At 41.3% G+C, this 17,785-nt stretch overlaps 2 protein-coding genes across 2 annotated transcripts in view; both read right to left on the bottom strand.

Annotated features, from left to right (window-relative positions):
* LOC119741318 overlaps positions 1-7,037 on the bottom strand; it is an 84,490-nt gene extending 77,453 nt beyond the window's left edge. Inside the window, exons 1-3 of the mRNA XM_038217068.1 lie at positions 6,913-7,037; positions 2,307-2,405; positions 1,192-1,338 (exon numbers count right to left, since the gene is read on the bottom strand). Of these exons, the coding sequence (XP_038072996.1) occupies positions 1,192-1,338; positions 2,307-2,376 (217 nt within the window). The 5' untranslated portion in view covers positions 2,377-2,405; positions 6,913-7,037. The remainder of the gene's footprint in view (positions 1-1,191; positions 1,339-2,306; positions 2,406-6,912) is intronic.
* Positions 7,038-15,707: 8,670 nt separating this feature from the next.
* The window catches only part of LOC119741184, a 69,808-nt gene continuing 67,730 nt past the window's right edge, over positions 15,708-17,785 (bottom strand). The window contains 1 exon segment of the mRNA XM_038216899.1: positions 15,708-17,494. Coding sequence (XP_038072827.1) covers positions 17,393-17,494 — 102 coding nt within the window. The 3' untranslated portion in view covers positions 15,708-17,392.

Genomic DNA, 17,785 nt, shown 5'->3' with positions numbered 1-17,785 from the left:
CTGTTGGTACTCTGCGGTATTTATGTAGGCCCTCAAATTTTTCGTAGGCCCCCAAATTTTTCGTAGGCCCAAGGCACAGTGCCTAATGTGCCTATTAGATATACCGGGCCTGTCCACGTATAGTTGTAATTGGCGAAGACAATAGACAAGAAAAGGTATAGATTGCAAAAATAATAAAAATCAACAATGTAGCAGGACATTTTGGTTCGATTTGTTTACATGTAGGCTAAATATCTGTAAATGGGGGTAGGCCTAAGCAGAACATTGACACGTCAAATGTTAGTGTTTCCTTCTACCTATAGGGTCGGGTCGTAAACCTTTTTTCTTAATTAAACATGGGGATACATCTGGCATGAGAACAAAATCCAATAATCTTACCCCCAAATATTGATTGATATAAAATAAGCCCAGAAGGCAAGCTTGTGTATCTTCAGATGAAAATTTATTTTATAGTTATGTCAATAATTGCCCATTCGCAAAACGACTTTTTTCGAAAGTGGGGAAAAGTATATAGTACGGCAGATAGGTGGTGGGATTGTGCCTTTGATGACACAAGCATGGCATTTGGCACACAGTCAGAGTATGCCATGAGAAAGATATTTGGTTATAGGGTCATCGCAGATTTGTCCTTTGAACAAATATAGGTAGAATAACAAGCAATGGAAGCCATTTTGAAAAGTTTGAAAATTGCTTGTTATTCTACCATTATCTTTTTCAAAGGACAAATCTGCGATGGTCCTATAACCAAATATCTCTCTATAGACATACTCTGACGGTATGCCAAATATGCCATGCTTGTATTATCAAAGGCACAATTCCCCCAAATATTTCCCCTACACTGCCTCACTAATAGTGATTTTCACAGACCCTAAAAGTAAAAGGCTACTTCGTGTCAGATATGGTCTAAATTTAAATCAGCGAAATAAAAATTTGTAAACTATTGAATTTCCAACAGCCATTAAAACTTGCATGGATATATATAGTATATGTAAAGCCCACAAATAAGGGTAAAGTTGACGTTAGGGGAATCTACGAAGATGTAAGCCTCAAGACGTCAATATAGGCTTTGTGAACATCAATAAACTTGGCAACGATATTCGTCGGGAAACAAAATAAATAACAAGAAAATAAGCCAGGGCTAATTAATTTCTAAATCCTTCCGACTTTTTCCGAGCATCCACGTTGACTTACCTCCGATGGTGTGATCAGCAGTCGGACCAGTCTTACTAGTTGGGGTGGACCCTGAATTAACAACCAAGTCCGTACTGTCCTCTGTCGATTGCACCCAACTACAGAGCCTTTGGGCTGGGTCTTCAAAGTCGCAGTCTAGAGTGGTTCCTGCAGTGAAACCAAAGTAATCAAGCACTTTCATTTCTGCTACGTACCACAAGAATTGGTTTAGTGGGTCCCCCTACGCAGTGATGAAATCTGGATTTTGTCAAGTTAAGTTTTAAATCTTTCAACCAAAATGATGATAGTTGGGAAGGCCACAAAAAAGGAGAACATGAACGTTCAAATGAAGACATTTACTGTTTTTCATGTGATATCAGCGCGAAGGAATTTCGGGGAACACATTTTTGTCCTAAAATCGAGCTGTTGGAGCGCTTGTTGAAATTCCAGCCACACGCTTCTTTTCAAAACGTTCCCTGTAGAGTATGATTCTGAAAGCTAGCGGACCTCACAGTGAATCCCACAGTGAACTCTGAAAACACTTTATCTAGCTCAAATCTGTTGTTGATAGTCTGGCTCAAAATTCGACAAGGTCAAAAACCGCTGAAGGTCAAAAACCGCTGCTGGTCAGATAATGTGTATTTATAAAGCGCATTATCATTGTGCTGCTCAAAGTGCTACATACATGTATATTACCCTGCTAATTAGGTCTACGAAAAATGACAACTCACCGCCCTGGTGAGTATACAGCTCGATGCTGCCATTTCGGCGCAAAGCAGTTAAAATCAATCACAATAACCATGATCTCTCTGCAGGTATACCCATTTATTCCTTGCCCAACAGCACATGCACCACAACCACAGTACAGGCTGGACTGGAACCCACAACCTGCAGAATTACCCGCAGACCATGAGTTCAATGCTCAAGATCACGAGGCCACCTGCACTCATGATGTAACCAACACGGACTTTTACGACTTTTCTCCGCAAAATGTTAGACATTATGTAGATTTGTTTGTGACCCAGACCTTTAAAATAAGGTTAAGTAAATAATTATATAAAACATGACTTTTTTTACTAATCTGGCCGACGGGACACCTTTAAATTCATGCAGCTGTTGTACTGGCAATGTCTTACCTTCAATAATACTTTTAAAAACTGCAGTCAGGCCGACAAGAACCAGAACAATCCTGCCCGGAAAATACATCTTGATGTGGTCTAGCTGCAGAAGAAAAACTTATAAAAAAAAGAATGCAGCGGTTATATCCTACACAAGTTTAAGGACATTAAAATGAAACAATAATTGATTAAGTTATTAGCCTATGTCCGAGAACATCCCTTAAAACGCCGATTAATTTTGACTTTCTCGGCCAAATTGGCAAATGTAATACAACAGTAATTATTTTATTACAATGTAATCTATTTTTGCGTAAAATTGAATTCTGATTTTTGTTTTTATCCCCTTATTAAAATTTCAATTCAATTCAACATGTTTTTATTAACAAACCACGCATGACAGCCATAGCTGAATATCACGTGATTACATATTAAAAAAAAAAAGAATATAAAAAAATCCATATGAATGCACGTCTGATAACGATAACAATGCCTAAAAGTTATGAAGGGGCCTATGTGCATGCACATTTGATTAATGTTGCTATAAGAAGAGATAATTATATATGGAAGGTTTATCGGTAAAGATACGATTATATCAAGTATTGAATACGCCTACAGTACACCAACTCGGGTTTGTATTAAGAGGACATTGACCATGTCGATTGTGAACAGCGCCCCCATGGAAAAATGGTATCCAGTCCCTCCCCTAGCCCCCCCCCCCCCACCCCACCCCACCCCACCCCCACATGTACATAAGGCGGCGTGGTGTCCGGTGAAAAAGTCTATATTTCAGCAGGGTTAGCTCACGACCGATCCCAATGTTCACCAAAGCAAAACCTAAATTTTGTCAGTTTCCTTTTGTCCAGTGAATTGTCGCAGTTCACATGAGGTAAAAAACAGAAAAGAAATGTACTTTCTGACGGAAGAATGGAGGAAGAAAATAGTATTTCCAGAGGTCCAGCTGGTTAAGACCTGCCCTACGAAGTTGCATAGGCGTAGCCGGGGGGGGGGTGTGGAAAGGGGGTATTTACCTCCAATATTTTGTAAAGACTGCCCTTTTCTTTTTAAATGCCCTTTTTTCACCAGCGCTTACCCCCCCCCCCCCCACAATATTTTGTAAAGAGTGCCCTTTTTACAACATGTGCCCTTTTTTCTGAACAAGTGCTCATGTATCGCCGTAAAAAGCACCATATATTGTCCGTTAGTGTGCATAATCGTCGGTTTGAACAGCGCCCCCATCGACAGATGTTACCAGCCCCCCCCCCCCCCGCCACGCCCCCCCCCCCCCCCCCCTCCCCCCCCCCCCCCTCCCCCCAGCCAACGCCGATCGTTTGGCGCGAATCGCCATTTTGTTAAATTATTACAGTTCATTCGTGATTAAGCCATGACTTATTATTTACATTGAAGTTGCATTTATTTGATTGGATAATTGAGTAGATTGTTAGGTTTATCTTTACATGTACCTTTGGTTTGGATTTTTAACTGTTTATTTAAATAATTGTTAGCCACATTCAAACACTGATTCGATCGAGTAACATCACCCTGTTTTACTCTCTCACAGAATAAAGAAGTGAACTGGCCGTATTCCAAGTGTCCCTATTTTCGACGCCGATTCCCGGTGTCACATGAGCAACGGATACACTGGTACAATGGTGTCTAGCCCACCTGGGAGAAAGAGTCTAATAACACGTGCATTTTTTGTTGGCAGGTTGCATTGCGAACGACGGCTTGGGTTGACAAACAACCACTTGATGATCAGACAGACCAAGCGCTGGTTCAATTGGTGGTTCATAGTACATATCACTCATGTTAGTGTATATCAGGTCCAGGCGCGCATTGTTTCGTGTTGCCCCTTTAACGATTTGCTCCAATTTGTAGTTGCGTTTGAGGATAGCATCTGGCATTCGGTTAAAGTCACCTGTTAAAATAATTCCCACAGATGGGTGCAAGCTCATAACACTGTCTAGCGAGGTGTATATGTGCTCCAGCATATGATTATGCTTGTTTCTGACAATATGGGGCTGATAAATAGCTCCAAACACGATGGGATTAAACTGCCGCGGAAGACGTTGGGGCTGCAATTTAAGCCAGACAGACTCGACGTTCTCCTCGGCTAAATTCCCGAACACCGAGAATGGAATGTTGGCATGTACATCCCTTCACACAATCCTTTCACCTGATGTATGGTCTCTGTTGTGTCTTATTGGGAGGTGATAGCTATAGTGATCTAACAAAAGGACGCTACCTGGAACACCGGTAGGACACCATGATTCGGAAAGATTTTCATATACGAAGTTCACTCATTTTCCTCTGTATTGACTAACAAGTCCCCAGATAGCAATTTCATGTCATCAACGTCAATTTGAGCAGTGAGAAAATACAAGCATTTTCTTAGAAAACACTTAGAATTTTTCAGTCCAATCTCATAGGGTTTGTACACAGGGTGTTGAGTGAACTTCGTATATGGAAATCTTTCTCATGATTCTGTTATGCAACACACATCGACTTTATGTTCAGTTAGCGTTACACTCAACTCATCAAGTTTGGGAATCAAAGATCTGGCATCCGTATTCATCAAGGTAGGTATATTAAGTGTATTGGTTTTAATTGCCACCAAGTAACTCACGCAGACAGCCACCTGTTGCTTTCGAGGCAGCATATTTCTACAGTTAACCACGACTCTGATGGGGCGTTGGCGAGTAATTCCAGCCCAGGTACCCCGCTTGATATATTTGTTGTATAAACCATGCAACTTCAGCGTAGACCACAAGATCGCTGGTCCAGTCTGTCCAGTCCAGGAGTATAAATGGGTACCGGCATTAGCTGGGGAGTAATCCTGCGATGGACTGGCATCCCAATCAGGTGGAGTAGAAATATTCTCGGTCGTTTCATGCCAAGGAAACCGGAGATAAACACCGGCCTGATGAGCCACATTGGCTCGGGACAGACTTTACTTTACTAATACGGATATTCAGTAGTTGTGTCAAGCCCGTCACGCGTGGCCCATTATGAGGCCAAGTAAAAAACAAACATGTTGAGCATCCCCGCCCGCTTCCTTTTTGGAGGCCGCCTCCTTAAAAAAAAAACCCGAAAAAAATGATAAAGTTTAAACAGTGACGTCATTTTGGCCTCTGTCTGTTGCATATAGCCTATATAAAGCTGGTATGCTATTTCCTGAGTCCAAGTGGCGGCCATTTAAAAAAAGTAGCTTGCGGCCATCTTGAAAAATAGCCCGGCCGGTCGTTTTGAGACAAAAAAGAAAAAAAGGGCCCCTCCTTCCTGTTTTTCAAAAAGGCAGGACGCTAAACATGTTTTTTTTTTTATTCGGCCTTAGCAGTCAAGCCATGATTCAGCACAGGCGTCGCGCTTTGACTTGTGTAACTCCTGTCTGTATGGGTGAGTTTGATGGGTGTATATAGCTCGACAGACATCAAGGCAGTCACTCAACTGTACAGATACAATGAATATACCTCATACATCTTCAGTCTAACTACTGCGACAGTCTACTTACGCACGCGCTTTACAAAGCAATCGTGGAACTGTCGCACGGGTGTAGTACGCACCCGCGAACATCACCCAAACGAGCTACACACGAAGAGATGGTTGCACGGTACGCGTAAATATTACTTTTCACGAGCTCTAGGACGCCAAACTGGAGAACATTTATGGACAACAAAGATTCCTCTTGTAGAAGGAAAGTTGTCCACAAACAACTGTATTTACAACTGTAGTTACTTTATTGCAAACGAACTGAACAAGTGAAAATGATACTCTTTTGGGGAGCTGTACAAGTTTCTCCAAAGATTTTGTTTGAGGTGCATACTGCAACAACAAAAAAAGAATCGGCAGCTGAATATGTATGAGGTATAGTAAAACAAATATAACATGCTTTATTTCGGGTGGACAGCCGATATCAGCTCCCCTCGGTATTAGTTTGTCAATTTCCAATACCTCGGGGAGCGAATATCGACTGGCCATCCACCCTCAAACCACGCTATATTTGTATAATGCACTGTGTTAATAAGCGCGAACCATATCGAGGACAAATCCGACAGAGGTTTGGCTTCTATTATAATTTAAATAACCAAAAAGGTTATTTCAATGCCTTTCCTATGAATATTAAGAAAACGGAATTCAGCTGACGTGCGAACCCAATCGTTGCTGTTTTGTAATGTCTTGAACAATCAATTCTCAGGGGGTTCACTAATTATCACACAACATATGACGAAGGAACAATACGAAAAGACGACGTAACACGCAAAAAACGGACTTTTCTCGGAGCAAAAACGCACCACTTTCTATTTTTGAACATACATGTAGGTTTGGGAGCTAGATAAGCCAATTTAAAAAACAAATCCCGGTTGGCCGCGCCCACTAATTTAACGAGAGTCATTTTCTCTCCTAATCGTCTGGGCCCTAAATTTCACTCCTTGGTATTTAGAGAGTATAGTTGGGGCGTAACACAATTATGCCATTCCAATTCATTATACAAGCATTCAGTGATTATAGTTATCACACAAAGTTCACAAAATCCACTCTCGCATATAGGGCCCAATAATTAATATTGTATGTCTACCATTCTTATTACAAACAATTTCTCTTACCAAATTAAGGAAATGGTTCTTACATTGCTGGTCAGTTACAAGTCATCATCACCGTCAGTATAAGGTGTCAACGATGGCCGAAGAACAGGAATTGACCACTTCACTGTGGAAGGGCGGATTGTTGAAGTGGTGGTACGTTTCCTTCACCGGGTGGTATGGTTTTATTAACAGACGTACACTGGCCTGTTGATACGCTTCGATAGATTCATCCTCTAGGTTTCAAAGAAACATCTCCCAATAGCGTTACGTCATATTCTATACCCAGTATCAATTGTGCTCACTGATTATCCCCTAGGTTTTGTCAGGTAGGCTTCTTGCATAATTTTCTTTTCATGATATGACCATACATCTGCGGGTTGCTGGCGGCAACTGGCCAAAAGCGCGCCTAGCGCACAAGCACGATGCAGGAGTAATATGCACGTTTGGTGTAGAACAAGAGGTAACTTTGACAAACCGAATTTGCAAGTTGCGAATTCATGTGTTTACTTACAAATATTTCAATAGTTTGAAGTAACTTGTAAAATCCAGTGAGGAATGTTTAAATACCTTCCCTCCTTTCAGGAGCTCTCCTTATTTGGAATATTAATTTTTGTCGGCATTGTTAAGGCAAACAAGTGAAATGCCGGTGCTTAGTTGAGCGTTAATTATGGCGTGGTGCAGCGCGAAATCTAAAAATTAAACGAGAGTAACGAAGTTTGATTATGATTCTACCGATCCATTACTGTAATGAGGAGTCAGGTGAGATAGTATTGTCTGGTAATTGAGGAACGCACTCATTCAAAGAAAGAATGCAGTTGGTGCGCATATAAAAGGGTCCTTGCCCGTTCAACCGTAAGTGTTTAAAGCAATCGCATTACACTGGCTCACCAACAAGAGTGGGCAAAGTTCTAGGCTTGATTCATGAATGTTGAAAACGAGGGAGGGTAGCTACCTGACTCCTCATTACGGTAATGGATCGGTAGAATCATAATCAAACTTCGTTACTCTCGTTTAATGTTTAGATTCTATCTCAGCATTACCTCCATTCGGAGTCAGGTGAGATTTCAAAGCATATAGACGGTGTAATGTGACATATAATCAAGACAAAAGCAGAAGGTGTATTATCTTTGCTAGTTACGTTCTTTATTGAACAATTACTGACAGAATGTTCTTCCAATAAACTTTATCAATAATTCAATAATCTTTAAATGTGTCTCGTTGTTTTCATGTACATGTACATGTACTTTATCATTTACTTTGCATCCTTTCCCTGGAGTATCTTCGTTTAATAAAATACGTATTAAAATACGTTATACATGAAAATAATTTAAGTTTCTTATGTAATTTTGTAATTAACTTTATTCTCTCCAGTTCATTACATTATAACTCAGATGCCGTCTGCGACGGAATTTTATTAACTTACATTTATTCTCTCCAGTTCATTGCGTATGTACATTATTATTCAGTTGCCGTCTAGGACGGTATTTGCAAACAATGTCTCTGGACAGTTCTCTGTATGACTTCTGTCATAAAACTTAGCAAACGTTGTTGCGTTAGACAATCCAGCTGTTCTAAGGATTCCATCAATTGGAACTCCCTTATTAACTGCAGCTGATGCTGACGCTGACCTAAAACTATGTGCTTTAAAAGTTGACACATCCATGCCAGCGTCAAACAGTGACTATTTCAGCCATCTACTAATTGTAGCTGTACCAACCTCGTTATGTGGAGGAGCATAGCTCAAAAACAATTTCATGTTATCATTTCTGAAAACCTTGGTTCGTCTTAAATATCCTAACAATGTGCTTACAACACACAATGACTTATCTGGTTTATAATGTGACAAGATTATAACTGGTTGTGGTTTGGCAGGCTTTGGGTTTTTTGATCAACTCGGTAATTTTATATTGAACAAACCCGTTATCGATAATCATGATTTTTAGATTAATCAATGCTAACGTTTGTGCTCGTTTCCCTGTAGTTAATGCAGAGAGGCATACAAGTTTGTAACTCAACTGTTTTAAGCTGATGTTTTCCAACGGTTTTCGACTACTAATATGTCGCAGTAAAATATTAACATCCCAAGTTTTGGAATAGCGTGGTTATTGAGGTCTCACTACTCCACGCATGAATCTAACAACCAAGGGTTGACTCCCAAAAGTCTATGGTGCTTTACTGAGCACCCTGGTCAACTAGTTCTGTTAGGAATTCTGTCACTGAAAATTGTCTGAGTGTCGGAAATACGTGCACCTCCCTTGTATACCGTTTAGCACTTGTTTTTTTATTTTACAAAACGTGTTCCTTATCTTATCGGGGTTTTTTTTCGTTTTCCGTCTTTTCCAAACGAGCTTACCAGGGCTTACCGTCCAAGGAACTACTAAAGGTTTACCCCGCAGTACCTGGGCCTGGGTTTTCCAAGCCAACGAGGCCTTAGCCGGAGTTTTCCACGGAAACTTCCGAGAGACAACAATAGACCTAATTTTCAGGAAACAGGCAGATTTGTATTTCTCCGAGCCATTTTTACATGCGTTAGCCAACCAAGCCCACGCCCTTTTTCTTCAACAGTCACTGTATCCCCAGTCCTAGTTTACTCTTTGACCTTTGCCGTTCCTAAACATCGATATTAGTGTTTATAAATTGACCCAAGTTCTAAGTAAATACAACCCAAGCATATAGCCCAAGCTTACAGTTAAATTGACCCAAAGTTATAAGTAAAAACAACCCAATCATAGCTTCATAGCCCAAGGTAAGGGTTAAGTTAACCTCAAGTTCTAAGTAAAAATAACCCAAAACAACTTCATAACCCGATCTTTGGGGTAATTTTTTTATTTTACGGAGGGCAAAGGTCCGGAGAAAAAAAACCTGTCTACATTTTGGCGCGGATGTGTGGTTGCCCCCTGACATCAAAAGCTGGATACGCTGCTGCTCACTACCAGCGGCAGCAGGTATGGCAGCTTTAACGGTTGATTTTCGTTTTGTACGCTTCTTAGCCGGCGTGGGTGGCTTTGCCTGATTTGGCTAAGTAAGACCAGAAAGCTCGTCTTCGTCAAGACGAGAAACTATCAGTGATTCATCCCCGAAGGGTTCGCATGTATTTCTAAAGCGCAAATGTCATCCATCATGGTGACTAGAATTGGCCACGCAGTGGTCCGTGCGATCGAGTGTGTTCCTGATAAACACCAAAAATACACCGACGGTTGAACGGGCACGGACCTTTTATATGCGCACCAATTGCATTCTTTCTTTGAATGAGTGCGTTCCTCAAATACCAGACAATACAATCTCACCTGACTCCGAATGGAGGTAATGGTGAGGTAGAATTCAAGACAGTCATTATTGCACATGTCGTAATGAGAGAAGGATCGACATAGAGCGCTGTGTTACAACTGATAAACCAACGGATAACGTATCACCAACCGATAATGTGTCACAAATTGACCGATATTGTATCACTAACCGATAATGTAGCAAAAATTGACTGATAGTGTAGCAAAATTTGTATCCGATAATGTATCACGTGTCGACGGATAATGTAACTACAAAATAACTGTATCCGATAATGTATCACCACGGAACGGATACTGTATTAACCGATAATGTATCAGTATATTTGGAAAAGGTGGAAATATTGCAAATTAATTAAAGTCTAATAAGTGCCTTTACTATGATGAGTCCCCACTCGGGAAAGTGTATCATTAATATTTTAATTTGGGAGGGAGTTGCTCTGGTTTGGAGACGCTCTACTTCCAAGTGGGCCTAGGCTAGTGGCGTATCCAGCTTTTGATGTCGGATGGGGGTGGGGGGGGGGGGGTTACCGCACTCGCACATCCGCGCCGAAATTAATTTCTCCGGACACTTGGCCTCCGTATGGGCTCCCTGCTCCAACTCAAGAGGGCGCGTTTTACCACTTTCGAGAGCACCATGGACGTACGGGACCATCAATGGACGGGACACAGCATGTGCGTACTGTACTGTACTGTACTGGTTCGCGCGCAAAGTTCCACACCACTTCCAGAATGTGCCAAGGCTATTAGCCGCAGCGCATTCGCATGATCGTCAGACAACGTCGGCGCGCGCATACGTTCAATTTAACTTGCGATAGTCTCCCAGACTATTCCCTCCCCCAGTAACTTTGCATCTTGCAAAATACGCAGTGGATGGACCGGGAATTAGTCAAGGTCCTCCCCCAACTCTCCGTTCCTGGCCGTTGAAGGGACACTTGTGCACGGAGCCCATAGCTCCATGGTAAAATCAAATACTGAGGGGGGGGGGGGGGTCGTGCCATATTTTCAACGGGGAGCGCTGATAAAATCCTACAATCATGTACACTATATTATTGTACCGTACAAATGACCCGGCTTTTGATTTAAGGGGGGGGGGCACCGTTCGCATGTGACGTCATTTGTTATTTGTCCACCCACTGGCTTAAGTTTGTTGAACCCATACAGTTTGCAGTCCAAACGTCACGAGCCTGCCGCACCATTGAGGCCAACACAGGCGCGGATCGGGGGGGGGGGGGGGGGGGGGGGGGGGGTCAACCCCCCCAGCTGTGTCCCCAAAATTGCTTTTATTTCATACAAATCCCTAAAAAAAATAATGCGAACCCCCCCCCCCCCCCCCCCCGCTGTGACCCCCCCCCCCAAAAAAAAAGAATTATACCGGTATAATGTCCGCCTGTTCAAAATACGGACGGAGGCAGCTTAGATAGGGGGTAATTTTGTACACCATTATGTAATCCAGTGTTAATAATCGTCGAATTTGAACAGCGACCCCTATTGAAATATGGCCCAGTTTTTTATTTTACGGAGGCCAAGTATCCGGAGAAAAAAAACCTGTGTACATTTTCAGAATCTTTTGCTGATGAAACACACCCCCCCCCCCCACGAAAATACCTGGGTCCGCCCTTGCAACAGTGGCGTCAATCTGTGCCGGGGACTGGGGGATGGGGGACAGCTAAAAAAGTCCCGGCTGTGAAATTCGAAAAGAGGGGGGGGGGGGGCTTGCTGGAAACCACATGACACTGGGGGCGCTGTTCATGATACAGATGTATCAGCGCATTTAAAGCTTTTTGTACTTTTTCTCCCTTTCTCAGTACTATTTAATACATTTCGGCGGTTGGAAAGTTTGAAAAATACCTCAAAATCAAAAAGTGGGGCGGGATATATAGGACATCAAACGAACATTTGTGTACACCTTTTCCTCATACTGATACATTATCGGTTGATTTTTGATACATTATCGGTTGATACAGTATCCGTTTCGAGGTGATACATTATCGGATACAGTTATTTTGTAGTTACATTATCCGTCGACACGTGATACATTATCGGATACAAATTTTACTACACTATCAGTCAATTTTTGCTACATTATCGGTTAGTGATACAATATCGGTCAATTTGTGATACATTATCGGTTGGTGATACGTTATCCGTTGGTTACTACATTATCAGTTGTTACAAGCTTCACAATATCTTGTGAAGGAAGTGGCATATGGCCTATGTATAAAGCACTGGCTGCAGCTGTTTAAGACCGCAGTTAGCCAATGTGCGCAAATGCTATCCGAAAACTTCCATAGAAATGCACTTGTTCCATACAGGCGGAATGTGATTTCTGTTTCCTTGCGGACCATGTGGACAAAATTCTGAGCGTCGCATTATGCCATCCAACCGTTCGTGATTCGAAACGGAGCCTGGGACGGGAATTGTAAATTTACAACACAGATTAGTTTTACAGAACTTCCTACATTATTACGCTTTTCAATGGAAAAAATCTCTAAACTGTAACAAAAGAGTAATGAATCAGTCTTAACGGCCTTTTCAAACCTTGCAGAGTCATGACCGTGATGACGCGCAGGTCACAGGTCACACAAAATCCAACCAATCAGAGCGTGAATTCATCAGAGTATTACAGCGTCCTGTTTGCAGGGCGGGGGGTACGAGCGAACTCCATACGGAGATCAGTGGTCCCGTACGTCCATGGTGCTCTCAAAAGTGGTAAAACGCGCCCTCTTGTGTTGGAGCACGGAGCCCATACGGAGGCCAAGTGTCCGGAGAAAAGAACTTGTCCACATTTCGGCACGGATGTGCGAGTGCGGTGACCCCCCCCCCCCCCCAACCCTACATCAAAAGCTGGATACGCCACTAGCCTAGGCCCACTTGGAAGTAGAGCGTCTCCAAACCAGAGCAACTCCCTCCCAAATTCAAAAAAAAATTCTTAATGATAAACTATCCCGAGTGGGGACTCATCATAGTAAAGGCAATTATTAGACTTTAATTAATTTACAATATTTCCACCTTTTCCAAATATACTGATACATTATCGGTTAATACAGTATCCGTTCCGAGGTGATACATTATCGGATACAGTTATTTTGTAGTTACATTATCCGTCGACACGTGATACATTATCGGATACAAATTTTACTACACTATCAGTCAATTTTTGCTACATTATCGGTTAGTGATACAATATCGGTCAATTTGTGATACATTATCGGTTGGTGATACATTATCCGTTGGTTACTACATTATCAGTTGTAACAAAGGAGCAACTACGACAGCAAGACATGGAGAGATCAGCTCTTGCAGTCACTTGGAACAACGAGTCTATTTAATGAAAATTACTGTATAAAGTTTGTCTGCGCCAAAGTTTCCTACGGCAGACTAGAGGCATTTCATATCTTTTAGTTCGGCGTGACTCTGGAACAAGGGCGGATCCAGAACACAATTTTTTTTGGGGGGGGGGCCAAAAAAAAATTTGGTCCCCCCAAAAAGTGGGTCAAAAAATTACGGCGTGGGGTTCGGGGCCCGCTTCGAAAAAATGTTGGATTCTAGATGCTCTGTGGTGCGATCTGAGGCAATTTCTGACCACTTTAACCAATGTTTTTTTGAGGAAAAGATGGTGGTGTACTCATTGCCTGCCTTTATTGCGATGTCACATTAAAAAAAAATGGTTTCGTTTTTTTTGGGGGGGGGGGGACATGGCCCCCTTTGGCCCCCCTGGATCCGCCCTTGCTCTGGAATACCATTCTGAAACTAGTGTTGATCCACTGGGTTTAGAGATTATTCCCCAAATACAGCCAGTCCCTGACAAGCGCGATAAAGCCGCAGCGTCATGAATCAAATCCAGTCTTGAGAACATCGGCAGTGCTACCCAGGAAAATTCTGAGCGTATACACGTGCTTGCATCAGCTTGAGTACAGCGCACGTGAGGTATGCTTGGAATTTCCTGGGTAGCGCTGCCAAAGTCCCTAAGACTGAATTTGATTCATCTTGTTGATAGCGACCTCAACTGATGCTACGGCTTGACCACATGCCACACTGGGGGACCGGATGTTTTAGGGGAATTAAAAACTAATCCAGTCTTCTCCTAAGACTGGTCTGACACAGGTGTTACACCCCTTTCTGCAGCATATTGAGCAACCTCGAACGCCGCTGCGCGGCTTGACTGCGCATGCCAGGGACCGGATGTTTTAGGAAATCAAAAACAAATCCTGTTTTGACACAGGTGTTACACCCCTTTGTGCAGCATGGTGAGCAATCTCCAGTTCTCAGCGATTCAAAAATCAACTCATTGTGACTTTTGCTAAAACGATTCAGCAAATTAAAAAAAAAAGTTAATTTCAATTTTATCTCAATACTGACATGAATTTGAAACAAATAATGGGTTAAATTGTGATGTTAACTATAGGTTTTCCCGACCAATTTCCCGAAATGTTCATTCACTTCTGAAAATCGGTCATTCTATTTCGTCTGAATTGAAATTCACGTCTTGAATCCCATTTCCATTCAACGAAAGTTCAACCGTTTTCATTGTCCGCGCATTCGGTTTTGAGAAACAGACGGCCAATTACGTTAACTGTGCATTCATTTACGCAAGCTTTCCTTTTCTAAATTGATTTCAGGTACAGCTAATTAATTTGATTGACGGTTAATGAAATAGAAACCCCTGGTGCCGAAATGCATTAAACTAAAAGTGAAATAGAATGGTAAATGTTTGAAATCGCCCACTAAAAGCGAAACAGATGTCTTGTAAACGAAGCTGAATGGACATAAATTAAAGGTGTTGCTCAATCACTTAATTGATTGAACTGAAATGGAATCGAATGCTCTGGTAGCGAAAATAAAACGCGTGTTCAGAGCGATACTCAAATTAAGACGAAAATGAATGACCGATTTTCAGAAGTGAATGAACATTCTAGGAAATTGGTCGGGAAAACCTATATTATCCAAAGTTGAAAAATAAATTATAATAGAAAGAACAATCTTCTATTAATTTTTTTTTTTAAACCCCTTGCGTACGGGTAAAATTCAACTCTGCTCAGCCACGCGTATCCTCGAACAATACCAGTGCACGTTGAACAAAAGTCCCGCTATTCATTGCACACGGAAGCCCAGCTTTCAGTTTCATGTGAATGGAAGCATTGTGTTATTAAAGCGTTATGTGATAAAAGAAAATGGCTTCCGCTGAGCGTTACTTTGTTCATTCAATTACATTGAACAATACCCTTTACAAACTTATATAATAACTGCCCCCAAAACCTCAGACTTATATGTATAGGGTTCTAGATAGGGTTCTAGATTTGTTCCGAATAGTGAAGCCCAAGAAAACTGGAAAGGAGACTACACATGCCGAGCGAGATGCGTCACTTAGTCTGTGCTATTTCTGCTCCATTTGACTACGTTGCTCGCCATGAGTGAAAATAGCTTTGCCAAAAGTCGGATATGATTGCTTTCATTTTCACGACTAGTTGAACTATCGAATCATCCAGTATAATGTTAATTTTATGTTAGCACCAAAATACATCAAAATGATGCTAAAGGCGCTTTGCGCTGAGTAAAAATAGCAATTAACTAAAAACCTTTAATATTTGTTACAATAAAAAATACATTCATATTAAATTTACAAACTACGAGATTAATACAAAACGAAAATGGGGGAAGGGCTGTCACAAGTGAAAATGGCCTTATTTGAGTCTTGTTTTGTTGTTGAGAACATTTTGGTCACTGCCGGGGGGTACAGCGCCCCCACCACACCCCTAGATCCGCCACTGACTGTATAGCTGAACTTGGTATGGAGGTTTTAGTTCTGATAAGAACAGTCCTGCTTAGTTCTAAAAGAACATGTCTTTGGTCTTGGTATTTTGTTCTTAATATTTCATTTAAAGATCGATAGCCCTGAGATATTAGTTCTTTAAAACTCAAACTGTTACACAAAGCTTACAAAAAGTGTTACATGACATTAAATACTCAAACCACAATGTAGGCCTATATTTAAAACAGATATTACTACAGATACTAAATACTAAAAAATGGTTAGGCTTTGATACACAAGTAAAAAATAGTATAAATACAACTGCTACAGCTGAACATTTGTAATATCTCCAAATTATTTTAGTAGGACCGGTTTATACTTCACGCGAATGCGAATGCGAAAAAAATTGACGTCCGACAGAAACATTCGCTGCTAAATTCGCAGGAATTGAAATTTGCTCAACTTTTGCAAAAACTTGCCTAGATGTCACAAATTTGTGTTTGCGTTCACTTTCGTGCCGAGTATGAACTGGTCTTCAAAGTACTTTCAGTTAAACTGGCTTCATTGCTTAATTAATATTTAAAAATTCGATTTAATTGGTTAGAGTTAAACTGGCTTCATTGCTTAATTAATATTTAAAAATTCGATTTAATTGGTTAGAATTCCAATTAATAGTGGGTTTTGCCCTTCTGCGCCGTATTGTCATAAAAACTTCATACTCATTGTTGTCCGAGGGCCCTTATGAGAAAGCTTATTTGGGTAAGACTTGAACCCACGACCTCCTGCTTACTAGTGCAGATGTCTTACCACTCGACCACCGAGCTTGCCGGGGTCAGCTGGCCGGTTCCAAGGGCAAAACCCAACAAATTCCATTATTTAATACAAATGTTCATTTTTGAATGAGCTGAATTCATTTAATTCTTTCAGTAATTGTTTTTTTCATTGGCTATTCAATACTCTGTCATCCTTCCTTGCTGACAAGCTTGGTTCAAGTTAATTGTTCACAAATGTTTTTCTGAACTAAACGGAAACCCGCTACTTACTATCAACGTCTAGATGTCTTTGCTCACAAATACTTTTTTAAGCCAAGTATCATTTACTGCAAGGATTAACAAAAAAGCCATGCTTCTCTTCAGAAAGGCTCAATGGGTATTTTCAGTGGCTGGTTATGATGAGAGAACATTTCTGCTGTGTTGTCCCATGCACATTTTATAATGAACTTGCATATTGGCAAGCATAATTTCAGAAAAAAAAGTTTGGAAGGAATTAAGTTATATTTTTGGAGATACAAAATATGTGATTGACCAATTCTGTATTTTTTACAGAATGTTAATACACCCTTTCGAGATTTCACAGCATTTTTAAAAATTATCAGGAAAGACGGAGTAAAAGAAGGTAGTGTTATCTTATTTCGGTTTATCCCCAATTCTAATGACAAGTAGTTACCTCGAATCGTCTTGTGCGTGTCAAATAAATCCTGGCTTCGAGTTACACGGAACATGACGATGGATGTGGTACACTCACAATAGCCTCTTGACCCGTTGCCACATAAGGTCGCATGAATGTGGAGGATTGTGGGTTATCCCGAACCTGAGAGCACAATAAATAACAAATAGTATTGCATACATCCTGTCTGCTTATGCTTAAGATGTAAGATAACATGCATGTTGTTTCTCTATGTTGCCCATGCATCAAGACATGATTTTCATGATCTAAAGATCAGAAATGATGGTGTTCTTTTGTTGGGGGGGGGGGGTAAAAGTCAAGAATGAATGAGCCGGTGACCTTCTTAACAAGTCACTCACGTCAAGTCTCAAGTCACTCGGGTCATATCTCGAGTCACTCGGGTCAAGTCTCAAGTCACTATGGTCAAGTCTCAAG

The sequence above is a fragment of the Patiria miniata genome, unplaced genomic scaffold, assembly GCF_015706575.1.
Source record: "Patiria miniata isolate m_02_andy unplaced genomic scaffold, ASM1570657v1 HiC_scaffold_5, whole genome shotgun sequence".
NCBI classification, from domain to species: Eukaryota; Metazoa; Echinodermata; class Asteroidea; order Valvatida; family Asterinidae; genus Patiria; species Patiria miniata.
The sequence above is the reverse complement of the archived record's forward strand: the minus strand, read 5'-3'. Positions and strand labels throughout refer to the sequence as shown.